This window comes from Chaetodon trifascialis, chromosome 5, assembly GCF_039877785.1.
Source record: "Chaetodon trifascialis isolate fChaTrf1 chromosome 5, fChaTrf1.hap1, whole genome shotgun sequence".
Taxonomy (NCBI): Eukaryota; Metazoa; Chordata; class Actinopteri; order Chaetodontiformes; family Chaetodontidae; genus Chaetodon; species Chaetodon trifascialis.
In genome coordinates, this window is record NC_092060.1 from 19,577,631 (window position 1) to 19,595,553 (window position 17,923).

General features: G+C 42.7%; 4 protein-coding genes and 1 non-coding gene across 10 annotated transcripts in view; 2 read left to right on the forward strand and 3 right to left on the reverse strand.

The window, feature by feature from the left end:
* Positions 1 to 17: 17 nt before the first annotated feature.
* Positions 18 to 4,635, reverse strand: LOC139331358 (heterogeneous nuclear ribonucleoprotein U-like protein 2). Its single transcript, XM_070962799.1, has 11 exons — positions 3,530 to 4,635; positions 3,267 to 3,337; positions 2,856 to 3,095; positions 2,653 to 2,765; positions 2,255 to 2,521; positions 1,725 to 1,847; positions 1,491 to 1,592; positions 1,090 to 1,258; positions 775 to 1,002; positions 639 to 694; positions 18 to 456 (listed from the first exon to the last, which is right to left on the reverse strand). The coding sequence occupies exons 1-11, from the start codon at positions 4,024 to 4,026 to the stop codon at positions 382 to 384; spliced, it is 1,941 nt and encodes a 646-aa protein (XP_070818900.1). The 5' UTR covers positions 4,027 to 4,635; the 3' UTR covers positions 18 to 381.
* On the reverse strand, positions 4,629 to 8,964 carry LOC139331360 (transmembrane protein 179). Its single transcript, XM_070962801.1, has 4 exons — positions 8,520 to 8,964; positions 7,740 to 7,877; positions 7,289 to 7,367; positions 4,629 to 6,736 (listed from the first exon to the last, which is right to left on the reverse strand). Exons 1-4 carry the CDS (start codon positions 8,840 to 8,842, stop codon positions 6,545 to 6,547), a joined length of 732 nt encoding a protein of 243 aa, XP_070818902.1. The 5' UTR covers positions 8,843 to 8,964; the 3' UTR covers positions 4,629 to 6,544.
* A 2,226-nt stretch (positions 8,965 to 11,190) lies between these two features.
* On the reverse strand, positions 11,191 to 11,263 carry trnaf-gaa (transfer RNA phenylalanine (anticodon GAA)). The gene has a single exon. It is a non-coding gene; the product is annotated as a tRNA-Phe (tRNA).
* Positions 11,264 to 11,481: 218 nt separating this feature from the next.
* hs6st2 (heparan sulfate 6-O-sulfotransferase 2) lies at positions 11,482 to 15,403 on the forward strand. Of its 2 annotated transcripts, none has more exons than XM_070962349.1 (2): positions 11,482 to 12,414; positions 13,105 to 15,403. In XM_070962349.1, the coding sequence occupies exons 1-2, from the start codon at positions 11,834 to 11,836 to the stop codon at positions 13,931 to 13,933; spliced, it is 1,410 nt and encodes a 469-aa protein (XP_070818450.1). In that variant the 5' UTR covers positions 11,482 to 11,833; the 3' UTR covers positions 13,934 to 15,403. The 2 variants fall into 2 exon arrangements, with proteins under 2 accessions (XP_070818450.1, XP_070818451.1); XM_070962350.1 differs by having other exon boundaries at positions 11,502 to 12,414; positions 13,108 to 15,403.
* Positions 15,404 to 15,439: 36 nt separating this feature from the next.
* Positions 15,440 to 17,923, forward strand: part of mbnl3 (muscleblind-like splicing regulator 3) — a 153,944-nt gene continuing 151,460 nt past the window's right edge. For 4 of the 5 annotated variants that reach the window (XR_011602170.1, XM_070962356.1, XM_070962355.1 and 1 more), the window contains exon 1: positions 16,114 to 16,390. The gene's annotated coding sequence lies outside the window, so the exon portion shown is untranslated. Of the gene's footprint in view, positions 15,486 to 16,113; positions 16,391 to 17,923 lie in introns of those variants that run through there. The other variant, XM_070962353.1, reaches the window with a different exon arrangement.

A 17,923-nucleotide genomic window follows, 5' to 3' on the forward strand; every position in this document is an offset into this window, starting at 1 on the left:
AAACATTTAAAAAGTTCAGGGAGTTATTGCTCTTTGACTTTAAGCCCTCTGACCAATACTGGTAATACAACTGTGCAAAAATACTGTATATTTTTTACCATTTGTACCTTGTACAGTAAAATGATATGTTTCAAAAAGTATTTTGAATAAAAATGCTAAAAAGTGACCTGGTTTTCATTGTTAAAATGATTAAATACTACAACACTGATTATCTCTGATTGGCCAAAGCAGCGAGTGCAACATACTGTGGTGTGTAGTTCTCTGAGTAATGTGACTTCCTGTCGTGGTCAGCTCTTTTTTCCCAAATTAAATGTCATCAGTAAAATGACTGTCCTTGTAAACACAGTCAGCGGCTTCTGTTTCTTGTTGCTCCAGGTTTCTTCACCAGTGACCTTCATAACCGCTGTCACCAAAGTCTCTGTAGTAGTAGCCCTGGTCCTGATAAGCCACGCTCCACTGAAAAGTAAATAACACAAAATCAGATTCTTTTACTCTGTGAAACACCTCCTTTTATCACGTCTACAGCTGGTACAAGTTCAACCTCAGATTCGACCTGCAGTGGCATCGAGGTGATTTCTACAAAACACAGAAGATAACAAAGAGATGCAGCAGTTTCAGCTTGATTTCACAACACTCACATATCTTGGCTGCTGCTGCCTCCATGACTGCATGTTGAGTCTCGCGTCAGTCCACCCTGCAGAGATAATAAATAAAATCAACTAAAGTCTGAAAATATCAACTCTTTCAAAACAGCCCTTCATTTCTCACACTGACCATTAAGTGCAGTCCACTGCATCCTGCGTGAGGGTGGAGGACCGTGAGGATGGGGTCTTTTCTTGTGAAGTCTGGGTTTCTTCTTGTCCTGTTTGGGGACGGGGGGCAGCAGTCTGCGGGCCTCATCTTTATACTCCTGAAGGAGCGTTTGTGCCTGTTCCTGAGGCAGCTCGACATACTGCAGCTCCTCCAGTAGGTCACTCTGCTGCTCGGGAAGACTGCAGCTCACTGCAGAAGAGGAGGAAGGTTTCAGTTGTGTGTGCCTAATAAAGGACTGAAGCATCCTTTTATTAGTCCCTGAGATATAAGTCAGACCTTGGAGCTTGAGGAGGGCGGTCTCAGGGATCTGCTCCCCGTCACTCGCCTGATGCTGGAACAGTCGTCTTTTCCACTCATCTGCTGAGGGAAAGACGACCACCACTCGCCGCCTGAAGCCCGTAAACAGCTGCAGCTTGTAACGCCGTGCAGAGAAGAGGATGTTGCACTGGACGACAGAGAGATGGCAAGCAGAATACGGTAACAGAACAGAGGAGGTGGAAGACAGTGTCCAAGTACTGATACCTCCAAGCATGTGTCAGTGTAACTAGAATAATTTTGACATTAATCTGGGACTATAGTTGAAATTCTGTCCCACGTAAACCTGTGACAATAAGCAAAGTGATAACACTTTACATAAGTTTCACAATATGTGCTATATGCTATATGTGAAGAGTTACCTGGTCGAGGATATAGTTGGCGGGAGTCTGAGCAGCCGTCTTGATCAAATCAGTCAGACACTGAGAGGCCTGCTGCAGCCTGCTGTCCTTCTGTCCACCACTCTGAACACACACACACGCACGCACACGTTGAACATTGGTGGATCAGTAGGTCAGAAACTGAACATCATCTTTAAATGTATTTATGTACATATGATATAAAACATGAGAGTGAAGACTGGAGGTTGGACTGACAATCATACAGGCGAGCAGCTCCTCTGTGCCCAGCAGTCTGTACTGTTTGTCTGGATGCTGCTTCATGTGAGTCCTGGCCCAGTGGCTCTTCCCCGAACCAGGAAGACCAACCATCAACAACACCTGGAGGGAGGGGGAGAGAGGTTCAAACATAACTTGTAATGACTTCTTATACTCAGTCTGAAAATAACAATTAGTTGTTCTTTTTAGCCACGTTAGCATGAGGTATATAGAGATATTTATGTTAATTAACGTACCGGAAGTCTGGAACAAAAACACTTCTTTGTAGTGTCCATGTTGTCAGTGTGACCTTAGCATTGAGTTCAAAGCAATTCATTCAAAAGCAACTGGGAATTTCTAAAGCCAGTGTGAATTTCTGTCAGACCATTGAGCCAAGTCTACACATTCATGTGTTTCTCAAATGTCAAAGGCCATCACAAGGAAGCATAAAACTGCCTTGTGATCATCTTAATTCTGCATGCAGCCTTTCCATTATTCACTTTTAAATACTCTGAGCGACACTCTCTCACCTCACACTGTGCTCTGGAGGATGGCGCTGATGTAGAACGAACCCTCTGGCCTGCAGAAAGAGCTGCCAGCGATGTAAAGCCTGGAGGGCCGGGGTACCATGGAGGAGCTGTGGGGTCCAGCTGGAATCTGACTGAACAGCTCTTACAGAGGACATGAGGGAACAGAGGACAACCCGGCAGCACAGAGGCGTCCAGGGAAAAGGCCACACCCATGAAACGGCCGTTCTTCTGGAATGAGAGCTCAATGGCAGCGTCTGTGGAGAAAGACTGTCACACAAACACACGACTGGGATTAAAATAAGAAATGTCCTCAACTCTATCTGACTAGAGAGCAACAAGACATTAAAGTTTCAAAGAGCGTGAGCAGAGGAGGATGTCAATAGAAAAGTGTTTCTCACAGCGTAACAGCCAATGATGTCCCCCTCTGAGAAAGGTTCTCCAAACTCTTCCTCCATCCCACCTGACACTTTTTTACCACGGCCATCATAAGCAAAAGAGAATTCGTCTTCACCTGACATGAGACAGGCAGAAGACAGATGGTCAAATAAACTGTCCTGGGTCAAAAAGGTGAAGTGAGCCTAATAATGAACGTTATCCTTACCCAGCAGCAGAGAGGCGTCGGCCGTCGACCAGCCCACTCTCAGGCCGTAAGGATCCCTGTCTTCTTGTTCCTTCAGCTGTGTTGTCAACTTCCTCTCCAGCCTCACCTCAAAGCCCACCCTGCCCTGCAGCACCCCGTGGGTGAGCCTGCAGCCTGACCACAGGGAGGGGCATCGAGCCCAGAACCGCGGCTGACCACATCCACAGTCAGGACCCACCTCAAAGTGGAGGTGACTGTCATCTGTGTTAACAACGAGGAAGGTCAGGGATTGCCTCTATGCTGCTCTAATGACCTCACATATGACTCTTGGGACTATTTTATTGACAAAATTAGTTAATCTTAGTTTAAAATAGGAACTAAATCAGGGTCCTTTCATGTCTATGCACAAGAAAGCGTTGTCTGCAGACTTACATGGATTTAATCTGACTTCATCTTCCTCTTGTGCCTCCTCCCTGTTCACTGCAGGTTGTGGTGATTTGGCTCTGGTTGAGAAAAGACAGAAAGGCACGCTGCTTTATAACAGCCTTTTTCATTGGATCCCACATTATAAAAGTTCCTTAAGAGATTTTTAAAATCTAACTTTTTATCAGACCTTTTCTATTTGCTTCTGTTTTGCAAATGGTGGAGATGCACAATAAACAAGTAAGTTTATTGTACAGTCTATCTTGCATTACCTCTTGTATCGTATCTCCTCTTTGAACTCGTAGAAAGCTCTGCCTCTGGCCATGTCCTCTGATGACTGAGCTCTCCTGTCCTCGCGGGGACCCTCTGCATGTCCCTGCTCAGCTTGGTACTCTGGTACCCTCTCTGGAATAAGCTCAGGGCCTCTCTGTGGTGCTGGCAGACCAGTGTCGGTCTCTGTCTGTGTGGCGGAGTCTGTCAAAGCTCTCGTGCGGTCTAGTTCACTGCGCGCAGTAACACCAGCTTCTGTCGGTGGTGATGAGGACTGAGTGCGGGCGTCCACGGTCTCCGTCGGTGCCGCAGGTGTCCGTGAGGTGTCATTTTGTAGTTCTGGCTCTTCCTCGCCGTCTACTCCACTTTGTCCTGCCTCTAAAGCAGACCACAGCCTGCCTACCAGCTCAGCCTTCAGTCCCTTGATGTCCAGCCCGAGTTCTTTAAGTCTGGACCGCAGCTCGGGCACTTTTAACTTTTTGATGTCCGTTAGCTTCATTGTCGCCGCGTGAGTATAAATTCTTCTTTTTCAAGTTGTGGCTTCTAGAGTAAAAACAGACCCAAAGTAAACTGTTGGAAAAGAGAAGCACTTCGGATCAAAACATCGGTTCAATATGGTGCCCTGCTTTGTGATTGGCTCTTTACTCCTTCTTCCTCATATATTTTGGCAGATTAGACACCAGCGGGTGTCTTCACTGCCACCAAACGGCTAAAAATGGTACTACATCTGGTGTTGACGCATAGATGATCCATATTTTTTAGGCTTTATCCATCTAATACTTCCGTTTAATAATACATGTATCAGTTTTTCTGGGAGCATTAGGAAAGTAATCCTTCCCATACAGCAAACCTGCTCTCATTATGTATGAACTTACATATCACCCATTACATTACATATAATATTGACCCAATCTGATCTGTTTATTTTGATCTGATTTTGTTGTGTTTTAATGTGTCAGTCATGTTCCCTTTTTAAAGGCAAGAAAAATAAAGCATGTCACCGCCTGCCTGTAGTGGAAATGAATCCTTAACTTGAAGTTAAGCCAGTACTGATGTATATGGATGTACATTTTTAGTTTCTATATTTTGAGACTATGACTCTTTCAGAATGGAAAGCTTTTTATTCAACAAACAAGACAAATGCAAAAAACATGAATGCGAAAGAGCACAAACAAGTATAAGAGGTAAAAAGCAAGACCATGATCAGCTATAATACAAAAACATTTCACATATTACAATTCATTGACGTGACTGTCTCATCTCTCTTTACTTCAGATGTATTTATCCGCTGTCTGTGTTTCATTACAACCACTTGAGTCAATGATAACAGGGGAGAATCGCAGAAGCAACTCTGAATCATCAACTCAACTCCTCTTCACTGACTCTGCTGGGCTCCGCACAAATCTCCCTCCACATGAAAACTATCGCAGATCCTTGAAGATTTACCTTCTGATTACACTCTACAGACTCTACAAGTGTCATCTGAGAGGATCTGACTGCTTCATTAACGCCCGAGTGGCCGTATCCGCACAAACAGCATCATAACAACGATCGTCAAAAGAAGAGAGAAGGTCAGCAACGATTTTTTTCCGTTACACAACAGAACATTCAGGTCATGCTCACACAGTGAGCCTGTTTGTCGTACATGGTGGCTCAGTCGCACTCTCACCACATGCTTCACAATAAAAGCACCTCAGTGCTACATCTGAATATTACGCTCAGAACAGTCAGCAAACATGTTTTCTCCCTGATGAGGACAGACTGTGCAAAATGTCAGACTCCATCTGAAATGTAAACAACCATGCATGCTAAATATATTCAACACAGGCTGGAGGAAGAACACCCTCTGGGGCCAAATGAATAGTCTTTGCAACAGCTCCTGAATAACACTGTGGTTATTAGATCACTGAATACTTCCTCTGAAACTGTTTCCTTTTGTCTTCTGTAAAATCCCTTTTGTCCAAAGGCAGAGTTGAGGTTAGTCCCACTTAGTTTTTTTCTGAAAAATGAACCCCTGCAGAGCTTTTTAAAACCCAATCGCTCATTTAACAACACTTGGTAATAGTCAGTCTGCATGATTTAAAAAAAGAGTTTTCTAAGTTTGATCAAGATCTTGATCTCCTGATCCAAACAAAAACTGTAGCTGGAAATGACAAATGTCCTTCCTGAATTTGTATGTCCATACACTGAAATTAAAAAGCTTTATAATCAATTATATGTCTACAGCGCTGTCATTTTATGATTCATACACAACTTGTAGTAAAACCTGTAGTTCTTTTTATCGTCACCGTCATTGCACAATATATCCACCTCAGAATTACCACTCAGAGGCTGACGTGAATGCTGCATACTTTCCAGCCATCTCCATAAGAAATTGTGTCTTTGAGGATTTTGTAAACTGTTTTTTTTGTTTGTTTGTTTGTTTTAGATGAATCGGTATTTATCATTCAGAAAAATAGATGCTTAGTTCTGTGTAAATGTAATAAGTACATAAGAGGCACAAGCCAGGGTTAAGTGATGGTGTCACTGTGAGATGACAGGTGACAGTGATGCTGGCCCTGCTCAAACATCATATCATTATATAATACAGCCTGACCGATACTGGATACCAATATTTGAGAGTTGAAAAATCTGATAATGTTGTATTGGCAAATACTTTTTACTGTGAAGGGATAACAACCAGATTCGTTGGTTCTTAAAGAATTGTGACTTATTTCAGGTTTTTCAGTGTGAAAATGATCTTGTCAGAACCACATAGTGGAGACACTGTTGACACTAAATGACCTGAAAAATATCTTTGGCATTTATATGCTGAAATTTCGTGTTAATTCATCAGATGACATAAACATTTTTCATTGGTCCGGCTCTATTATATAAGACGATGAACTATTAATAGTATCAAAATAAAAACATGTCTTAAACCATACTTACATAAGAACTGTAGAGTGAGACAAATTAGGTTTGAAACTACGTGTAGAGTTAAGTGTATCATCTTAAATCACTACGCCACACATCCCTTAGACCAAGAGGGTGGGTGTCGCTGGGGGAGGGGAGGGCGAGCCACTGTCAGAGGGACTGTGTCCCAGCAGCAGCTCCTTCTCTCGAGGACGACACGGCCCGCTGATGTTCTGGCTGTGGGAGTGGTAGAGTCGCAGGAAGGCCAGGATGGACTGAGCGAGCCACAGAGCTGTCACACACCACAGAGACGCCTGAGGACACGGGGCGTGATTAATTAAGCTTATAGTCACGCTTACATAATGAAAACATCAGTGTGTATGTGTGCGAGTGTGCAGACTCATATATATTTGTTTGATTGAAAAAACAGAGTTAATTTTCCTGGCAACAGCTTCCATGTCGAAGAACAAAATGACTGTGGGAAGGAAACGTTGCTGCTGACTTTCTGTGGCACCAAAATCGTCTTCCAGGTAAAACACCGTCCGGCTGAATAAACAAATTCAGTCTGCCTGTCAGGCCAGATCAGATCAGCTGCAGCTAATTAGAGGAAATTCAATAACAGCTAAAATGAAAAGCTTGTCTGTCTGTTCTGTGGTTAATGTGCTCTCTGCAGCCAAAAACTGTGTGTGAGTGAAAAGACACATCACCGTGCCTTCTAATTATTACTGCAAAATAAGATAAAAAAGGCTTCAATCCGTCCTTCTGTAGGAATTAACCTGCCAGATGTTTTTACAGGTCTGGGCACCTAAAATATTAATAAGTCTTCATGAAACATGTTGCGAGTGTTCACGTCTGAGCGCTCTTACCTGTGCCAGGCTGAGCTCTGTGTAGAAGGACGAGGTGTCCACGTCCAGGTAAAGAGGGACAGACTGAGACTCTGCACAGCTGAACACAAACACACATAAACATGCCGGGGTGAGAAACACATTTTCCCATCTGTCTGCTGTCACGTTTTAAAGATAAGAAATGTTTCCATACTGTTTATACCAAGGCACCAATCCCTTTTCAATCTGTGGATGGATTATGCATTTGGAGATCAGATCAGGTATTTTAATTTGGTGGATTATACCACAACTGACATGCCATCATTGAAAACTGAACTTGTACTGTTTTTATTTGTAGTGACAGTGTTCAGGACAGGAGACTCCCCCAGGGGTCCACTTTTAGAGGGACTCTTGACTAAGAAATCAACACATAACATCCACATACACAACCGTCCACCATGACGCCATAAAGGTTCGTCATCGCACAGCGTACCTGTACGGCCGAGAGTTGTTATCAGTCACGGTGTCGCACCAGGAGCCCAGTCCCAGAGACAGGATGACACTGGCCCCTCCAGACAGGAAGAGCACGCACACACTCAACACCACCGTCAGGAAGGACGAGAACAAGGTGCTGAGTGAGCGGAAACACACGTTACACACATGAGACAAGCGGTGCTTTAGATAAAAACATCTTGACTATGTAAGACAAACCTATAGACATATTAATAATGTATAGAGATGCACATACATCTATGTACCTGCTGACGTGCTGTTATTACAGCAAAGAAAATTATTTCCAGTCTCTAAAATATATTTGAAATTGTACTTTATACCTCATCACCTACCAATACAATACAGTACACTATATGATATGATTGAATTGTTAATATTTTATGATGAAAGGCACTGTTACAGTAAGTCAAATGTATTACTAGTAGTAGTCCTAAAGTAAAAGTAAGGTAAAAATAGAAGTACTATAGTGTAAAAATATGATGTTATGAGTTAAGTCCTTCATTCAAAGTCTTATTCCAGTAAAAGTACATAATTATAAGTACATAATTATTAGCATCATAATATGCTAAAAGTACCACAAGAAAAAGCACCGATTATGCAGAATGACCCATGTCAGAATAATATACATTATATTACTGGGTTATAATTACTGATGTAGTAATATGCACTTTAATACTGCAGCTAGTTTCACGTATAAACTGCTGGGAGGCTGAACCCACAATGTCAGGTCAGTAGTGAATTGTGTGAGTCATGGACTCACTCATCATGCCGTCCGTGCAGATAGAAGAGGCTCCTCCAGCCCTGCGCTGCCCCGTACAGCACCGTGAAAATACCGACAAACGTGGCGAACTGGCAGGCCGCCGGTGGACCCCACTGCTGGACCACCAGGTGAGAGATGTCTCCCGGCTGCCCCGTCAGCTCGACCCGGTTCTCTGTCCTCCAGTAGCCGGTGGAGAAGAGTGCGCAGCGGCCTTTGAAAGCGGAGCCGTTGAGAGCCATGGGGACGACCACCACCAAGCCCATCACCATGGACAGCGCGTGAGCTGCACAGTGAGCGAGCAACAACCGCCGGTCCAGCTCCATGTTTGAAATCAAACAAAACACAAAACACGAAACAATGCAGACAAAATGGCGAGTAATATCAACACATCCCCGTTTATCTCTCTTGTAACGGTTCTCCGTGGTGGTGGGTATTTAAAGAAGGCAGGGCGGGGCCCGGGTCTTCACTCCCCGTGGTGACACAGAGGAGGAGGAGGCACAGACGTCTCACTCTGCCGCAAAGTCCGCGTACCACAAAGACAGGAAGACGAATCGCCGCCATTATTGTCAAAATAACAAGTTGTATTATCGGCAGTAGTTACATAACGAGATTTCTGTATAAAATAGGAAAAGACATCAGCGTGTAATAAAATATTTCTAGGAGTGTCAAGGAAGATAATTGTGTTTCTATGTCTCAAATTAATCACGAGCCAAAATAAATTCTACTGGATCAGAACCATAATAATGGCTAAGGTCTCTTTTTAAGGTTTTTAAGACATCCTACCAACTAAAAAAAAGATAAATCCAGCTGACGCCTCTGCTCATTATTTGAAAGCTTTAAGTGTCGAAAGGACAACTCGTTTTTTTCTTTTAGACTGAGAGCAGAGTGATACATCTTACCACACAAACGATCATCGGTACTACAAATTCCGCCAGTAGTGACGTACCGCGGCGGCCTGACGTCTGTGCTCGTCATCTGGCCTCTTTCTATCATGATTTAATCCCCTGCAGCAGCAGACTGATCACCTGCATGATCTCGCTGATGAAGGGTTTGATCAATGGCGCTAATCAGCAGACATTTCCCGCCTGGCGACACTGTGGTGGAAAGTGTGGCTGGGTATTTTTTTTTTTTTATTTTTTTTTTTATCCCTATGTCGTAGCACAGGCACCTTACTTAAAAAATTATGGATTATTAAGGATTATTTTATATTATTATTATTATTATTATTATTATTATTATTATTATTATTATTATTATTATTAAGGATTAACAACTATTAACCAGCAAGCAATAGAGAGAATTTATCATTCCAAACTGCACTGTAAGTCTTTTTAATTGCCCCAGAGGGGTCTGTATCAAATGCCAAAGAGAGGAATGTAGGGTGGAGCAGGGGTGACATTCTTTTCTGTGGGGACAGACATTGGCATCCATCTACCAGCCCCCATCCTACTGATAAACCAGTGAAGCTACCACACAAAAAATATGTCAACACCCACGAATGCACAATACAGCAGGCGAATTACATAAAGGGAACATGACATATGGGTTTGCATATGTAATAAATTCCTGTTGCAATAACATTTATTCTTCAGGGATGATTCAAACTAGTGTAAGCAGACCAGAGGTGATTGGTGAGAGGCCTATTGCTGGCTCTAATACAGAGTCTTGTTCATACAAATCACTTTTCGTGGAAAAGTTATGAAAATCATGAATATATCAGTCATGAAATATGAAAAAAAAGAGGGCAAATTGATTAACCAATAAGTCAAGGGTCACCGTCAGGTTTCTGAGCATTTAATGAAATACTTGCTGAAAACCACATTTTCCAGAGTGAATTACCACAAAATTGAATGATCATGAGGACACTTAACAAAAGTGGAACACTGTGAGTCTCATAAGGCTGCTGTATAGACAGGCTGTCAGATAAACAAGAACAGTACACATTCCACTCAGTTATATGTAATTTAGTTAAGGAGAAAATTGTTTAAACTGACAGTTAATAATGGTTAATTATTTGAATTTTTAACAGATAACATTATGTGATGATAGGCTAACAATACATGGCTTGCATTTGTAAATAAAGATGCACATAAGTAGGTTATTTATGTTTATGTTTAGGATATGTTTTTAAAGGATGGTTTCTGGTATTACACAATAATGACTTAATGGGTTAACAGAGTGCTGAGTGAGCAGAAACACATTACACACATCAGACATGGGATACTTTAGATAAAAACATCCACTAAAAGATATATGTTTGTTATGTGGGTAATGAGTTAAACTGAGAATTGAGAAAAAAATGTAACATTTTCTATTAGTTTTAATTTATAATGTTCAATTAATTCACCTCTTCCATAATATTTTTCTAACATGCATATTCATTTCAAACCGTGCTTCTCTCCACGATGGCGTACCAAAAATCCTCTTCTGTCTTTTTGACCTAACCCCTAATTTTAGGACAATGAATGATTTTTAAAGAGACCCATATCGTCAGGAACATTACCTCTGGGTCTGTTACGGTATCATGTAGTAGTCTACCTATACTCATTTCAAAATTCGTGCATTCTTCTTGTTAAAGAAATGCCTTCATTACTTCTTTTACCGCTGAGATATGGTTGACTCTGCTATAACTCCACCACGGCATTTGTCAGTTTTGGTCACTGCATCAAAATGCCGAAACCCGGGATCGAACCAGGGACCTTTAGATCTTCAGTCTAACGCTCTCCCAACTGAGCTATTTCGGCGATAGAATTTTACTGTGTTGTGTACAGAATTTATCGAATCTTACACTGGCAAATATTGTAGCGCCATTGTTTGTATATCAATAATTAGGAGTCACTTTGCTAAAATGTTTCAAGCGGTGAATAGGTTAACTTTGTGTCTCCATGGCTCTGGACCTGTAGCGCGTTCAACACGGTGACGTAATTTTCACGCCCATATTCAGCGCAGAGGCTGCTGGGAAGAAAGGTCAAGAATCGATGGCCGCGGAAGACACGGATTTACTGCTGCGTGAAAGATTAACTGTTATCGCTTTGTAGAACGAACGAATAATACCACTAGCAAAAGTACTTGTTTTTTTCAAATGACATACGTACGCTTTCCCGCCTACAATACAATTACAATTATAATAAGGTATCGTCCGTTTTCCTGAGACTCAGTCGACACTCCGGCTAGCAGCCGTTAGCTGGCTAGCGGTTGCATTGTTATTGTTTTCGCTCAATTTGGTGACCTTATAAACACCATTCCCCGAGCTTCCCCAGCCGAGGCAGGGGTCCGGACTGCCTGAGTGATGTTTTTCTGTCCGTCCCGGGAAGATGGATGAGAAGTCCAGTGGCAGCAGCAGCCACCACCGGCTCCTGCTCGTCCTGCTCATGGTGTTGCTTTTTGGTGTCATTATGATCCAGTATGTTTGCCCGAGCAAGTCTGAGTGCCAGATGCTACACCAGCTGGGATCTTGGTTTAAGGACGGCGGTGCAACTGGTTCACGGGGCAGGGGCAATGAAATCCAAGACGGTCTACAAAGGGACCCGTACATCGCTGAAGACGGCGCTCTGGTCCGCTTTGTCCCTCGCTTCAACTTCACCAAAGCCGATTTAAATCGTGTTGTGGACTTCAACATCAAAGGAGATGATGTTATAGTTTTTCTGCACATTCAGAAAACAGGTGGCACTACATTTGGGCGACATTTGGTGCGGAATATTCAGCTGGAGAGGCCCTGCGAGTGTCACGCAGGTCAGAAGAAATGTACCTGTTACCGGCCAGGTAAAAAAGAAACCTGGCTCTTTTCCCGTTTCTCCACCGGCTGGAGCTGCGGGCTTCATGCGGACTGGACTGAGCTGACCAGCTGCGTCCCGTCACGCATGGACTCACGAGAGGTTCCCGAGAACCTGCCCAGGTGGGTGAGGGAGGATGCTTGGGGTGGGAATCAAACAATCACTATACATTGCTCTTAATAATGATTAATAACTCCTAATAGCAACATATTAGTTAATAAAGTATCTTCGGTGCTTCTAACAGTTATACACTGCAGGGATGTAATAAAGTGCTAAACCATACAAGTTAACCGCTACATGCACAGGTAATGGATCACTTGACCCATTTGAGGCTGTCATAGCTTTTTTTTTGTTGTTGTTGTTCACCTTCATCTTGAGTGTGAATGTGACCCCCATAAAAGCAGGTCCTCAAAGTCTGGTTCTAAGATGATCTTTGCTTTTTCACCAAGTAGAAAGATTTTGAAAAATATGACTTAGACACACAGACCAAATGACTGCAGGACCCCTCAGTTTCTTTTTCTGATTTTATTGATTCAGAAATGATGCATTATGATACAACTGAATATAAATTATGATTTCTTGCATTGAACACTTTCTTCTCTGCATAGCCTAGCAAACAAATCCAGCCAGTCTATTCTCCAAGCATTGGGATGGATATTTTGTAGTGTGACTAACAATTTATAAAACAAATCATACCTTGAACAATAATAATAATCAACAGATTAATTCATAATGAAAAATTAGTACAATTGAGTGGAAGTGGCATCTTGAGGCTATTTGAGTTAGAACTAATGTCCACCTTTTCTCTCCAGTAGGAACTATTATTATATAACCATCTTAAGAGACCCAGTGTCACGCTACCTAAGCGAGTGGCGGCATGTGCAACGTGGTGCTACATGGAAGGCCTCCTTACACGTGTGTGATGGACGTTCACCAACGCTGTCCGAGCTGCCAAGCTGCTACTCTGGAGATGACTGGTCAGGCTGCTCCCTGCAGGAGTTCATGGACTGCCCCTACAATCTGGCCAACAACCGGCAGACCCGCATGCTGGCTGATCTCAGCCTCGTGGGTTGCTACAACGTCTCTGCCATGAGCGAGGAAGAGCGCTGGGCAGTACTCCTGGAGAGTGCCAAGCGTAACCTACGCGGCATGGCCTTCTTCGGGCTGACTGAATACCAGCGCAAGACCCAGTATCTCTTTGAGCGTACCTTCAACTTGGAGTTCATTGCACCCTTCACTCAACTCAACGGCACACGTGCCTCCAGCGTTGAGGTCCCTCCCGAGACACAGCACAGAATCCTCCAGCTAAACCGATGGGACGTAGAGCTGTATGAGTATGCCCGTGACCTTTTCCTGCAGCGTTTCCAGGTGGCGAGGCAGCAGGAGCGCAGGCAGGCCAGGGAGAGGCGGCAGCAGGAGAGGAGGCGGCTCCGTGGAAGGCTCGCAACAAAGCAAGGGAGGCAGCTGAAGCCCACAGAAACACCCCGTCAGCCTGAAAGACACTCTGTAGTAACTGAGGAGCAGCACAAGGGGAAGGCTGATGGAGACAGCGTGGAGTCAGAAATGCTACTCCCAGAGTGGTGGGATCTGGACGAGAACGGCACCGTGGAGGATTACGTTGACAATGTGGAACAATGGTAGTGATGGGAACAAGAAGTAGGGTGTCTTAATAATAAGTGTGCCAAGTTCTGCCTTGTCTGTTGTTAGTGAATCAGTTGTTTTTTTTTTTGTTTTTTTTTTAGTCAATTACTTATTTTTATTTATATGCCTTCCACTACATTTTCGTTTTTCTTACCGTGAACTGTTTTAAAAGACACACATTTATTTATTGATATCAATTGTATTTCTTTGCCATAACTGACATTTGTAATGGATGCATTTCCTTGACAGAAGGAGAGGCTGGTCTAGGTACCTGCAATCCTTTACCTTTCGGTGATCACACAAGTCTCCCAGACTGTTCTCCTGGCTCTCAAACACATCTGAACTGTTGTGATGTAGCTTTGAATCAGGCAATGTTTATTTTTTTTCTATGTTAAAAAGAACAATGTAATAACTTGTTTCCATACATAATATTCTGCTGTTTGTGAGCTACAATCTATATGTTTGCCAAATTGCTGTATTGTCTGAAATACATACATTTAAAAATGTACCTGTGACTTTAAGTGTCTTTTGAGTAACAGAAAAGGAGAATGGAATTTTCATAGATACCTCAATGTGTAGCATTAACTACTAATGTTGTAAAATTACAGAATGTGTTCCATGTCTCAATTTTTACATAAAATGTTTTACATCCACTGGACAATTGTCTATTCTTGCCATACTGTGATATCGTCTCTTTGTGTCTGATGTCCTTTTGTCTGATCATGTGTCTTAAGACAGTAAGCTTTTGTTTTGCACTTGCAAACCTCTGGGACGCCAGCAGAGGGCGCTGAAGTAATTTTAACGAAATCCAAACTTCCTGAGTGGAGATAGTGAGGTGGTATTGACATCACAGCTTATTCTTAAATTTGGTTGGATAGGATTGGAACCATTTTTCAGTGTGATCCTCAGAGGATTTAATAGAGGGATCAGCTGTGACAGCTGCTCCTAAATTTTGAAGAATTATTCAGCAATAGACTGAAAATGAAAATGCTCAAGACTTTATGGAGATTATTGAATTGCCAAAAGGGGGATTACTTTTTATCGGTACAGTTGCATTGGCAGGAAAGGTTGAGGGATGAGAACAGAGTATATGCTGTTAGTTTATATATTTAGATATACAGACAGTAAGTTGTTTTATTGTATATTCACATTTGAATTTGACCATAAAAAATAAATCCTGTCTTTTTATTTTCAGGCCCTGGAGTGAGAGGGAAGCATGCTGCTCTGCTAATTTCACTTCCTGTTTACGATCAACTGTACCTTGCTACTGTGAACACACAGCACTGAAAACAAAACATTTAGCATGCGTGTTTATACCGCATGTGTAAACCTCACAAAAAAGGGTGTGTTTTTTTTTTTTTTTTTTAACAAACATTCATAACATTACATGCTTAACGATTGTCCCGCCAAACAACTGCGACTGGAGTAGGTTTATTTTGAAAAACAATAAGGCGACCGGAAACACAGTGTTGGTAGAAAATCTACGTTACTAGCGTCAGGAGGACTGGATGAGGAGCGCTCCTGTCCTTCCATTTTTGACTGGCACCTGAACGTACGAAGTAAACATAATTAATATACTGATTTAATTATATCGTTTAAACCGCTAAAGGAGTGAGAGGCATGAACATGTCACCGCGTTTGTTTAAATGTGTTTAGGGATTTGCGTTAGACGTTAAGATGACGTTACGTTTAAATTTCGGCCGTTAAGTTAATCAACATTAGCTTTGACAAAAACGACAACTTTTAACGAGCTAATTTAGCCGAAATGCTATGCTAATATGTCTGTGAAGTTAAACAGAGCCGGCCCTTCAATTACATCCGTAAAACGACAACATACAGTGGGGCTCTGGGTGGATTTTTGTAGCAAACGTTACTCTGACCAGATTTAAATATATCTCCTGAACTGTGAGCCATAAGTAATAACGAGTCGTCGTTAATAAGGGGCATCTCTGTCTTGCATGTGTACAGTCTTCTGCACACTGGCTAAACGTACCTGCAAGGTGTTGATTGCAGCCTACCTTGATACCTGCTATGCTTTTGTCGTGACTCTGATTCCCCCCAGCGTTAATGATGTTACCTAATAAACGAAAGCACACACGCTCACACTCCCAACTCCTCCCTCACCATTTTGCCCTCCCTCTGATTTTTTTTCTCCAAATCTGTTATTCTGCTGTGTTCAGTCCGTGTTGCAGCTCACGTTGAAAGCTGCCAGCCAAACCCGCTTCTTTCCTTCACTCCTAACACGTTTTTTTTAATTGCTTCGGTTTTATTATTTCTAGCCTGCGTTAACGCGCTTTTTGCTTCTTCTTCTCCTCCTCCTTCTTCTTCTTCTCGCAGACAACACTGATTGTATTGTCAGCCCCCAAGAACGCGCCTTTGTGGGAAATAACCATCAAACAATCACTGCAACCGACGTGAAATTTGGTTGAAGACATTCGAGTCTGGATCCATAAACAGGTAAGAGGCTGAGCCCGTCTGGCGCAGCTGAGTTTGCAGCAGTATTAACGCTACCTAGTTTCATGTTTAATCCATGTTGCAGTCATTAAAAATGCCTGTTGCATGGAAGCCCAGGGCAGCTTTGTTATTGTTAAATACGGGCGTAATTGCGGTGTTCCACATAGGCACAGCATTCATAACATTTGCATTGAAAATGCTTTGGGCAGATCTGTTGAGAGCTGCTCTGCATGGACACAAATAATGCTGCGAGCCTCGGTCACATTTTAGTCTGTGAGTCTGCCCTCAAGGGTTTGCTTGAATGCAATATGCAGGATTTTGTGTTTGCAGCGCCACTGTTTTAAGTGCAAGTTGTTTTCTCTTGCCATGCTGCAAAGTGGAGAGCAAAAAAAATCGATGTGAAATGACTCTGTGAGTCTGTCTTCACTGTCGATCATGTTTTATTCCATTACAGCTGCTAGGAGGGAAGAGCACCTGCAGGTTGCTTCCTGGTTTTCTGGCTGTGTGTCTGCAGGGTTTTGCAGCCAGCCTCCATGCATGCATGCAGCGCAGGGAGTCTTGTCCTTGTTTACCCTTAGGGGTCAGACACTCAAGTCACCATGACATACTGTGTTGTCACTAGTTGCCTACATATAGTGTACACACTTTCAGCAGATGTATTGCCAATCGTCTTGGCTCATTTAACAGTACAGCCAGTCAAGACAAGTTCACATTCCCTCGAGTCTGTGGACTCTGCACCAGTCTAGCTAGTTTTTCCTTTACTTCATGTAAACACTGATAAACTGACAAACACAAATGGCAAACGGCCACATTTCGCACCTAACTTGTTTTCCGGTTCTCTTTTCACACAGGCACACATTAACTGCCCAGGATGCCCTGTCTTTTATGGTGCAAATAAAACCATTCACCAAGAATGCAGCAGCAATAACAAATCAAAAATGTTGTGCTGACGGTGCATCAGCGGTTCAACTCTCATATCTACAGTTTTTCCACACAGTTAACTTTCAGTATCTGACCACGGGGATGTGAAACTCCCAGCTCAAAACCATTATTGTGGTGGAAAATGGAGGCTCCAGGGCCTTCAGTCTAGTTTCTGAATTAAAACTTTGACTGCAGCAAGCAAGCTAAACGTCATTGTTCCAGGTGTTTCATGCTTTGTGAAGCTACGTTGTCCTGTATGGTGGGATAGGCTTGTTGTATGCTTGTTTGAGTGGGAACTGTGGTGCTTTAATGAGCTGAAAGGATTACTGATACTTAACCTAATTACTTTGTTCCGTCCCTCCAGGCTGCTGGCTTTCACTCTCATTGTGATTTATGGATCTTCCACCTTGTGCTTTTTAATCAATCACCTGGTCATTGACATTATCCTGTTTCGCACTCGTCCTTGTCACTGCTCTCAAAAGAGATGTCTGCTTACTGAACGAAAACACACATCATTTAGTCGCAGATAAGAGTTGTTTTTATAGCTTCAGTATTTGTTACACAGCTACCTATGCCTCTAAAAAAGGAATTCACTGAGCTTTTGGGAATGGGGAA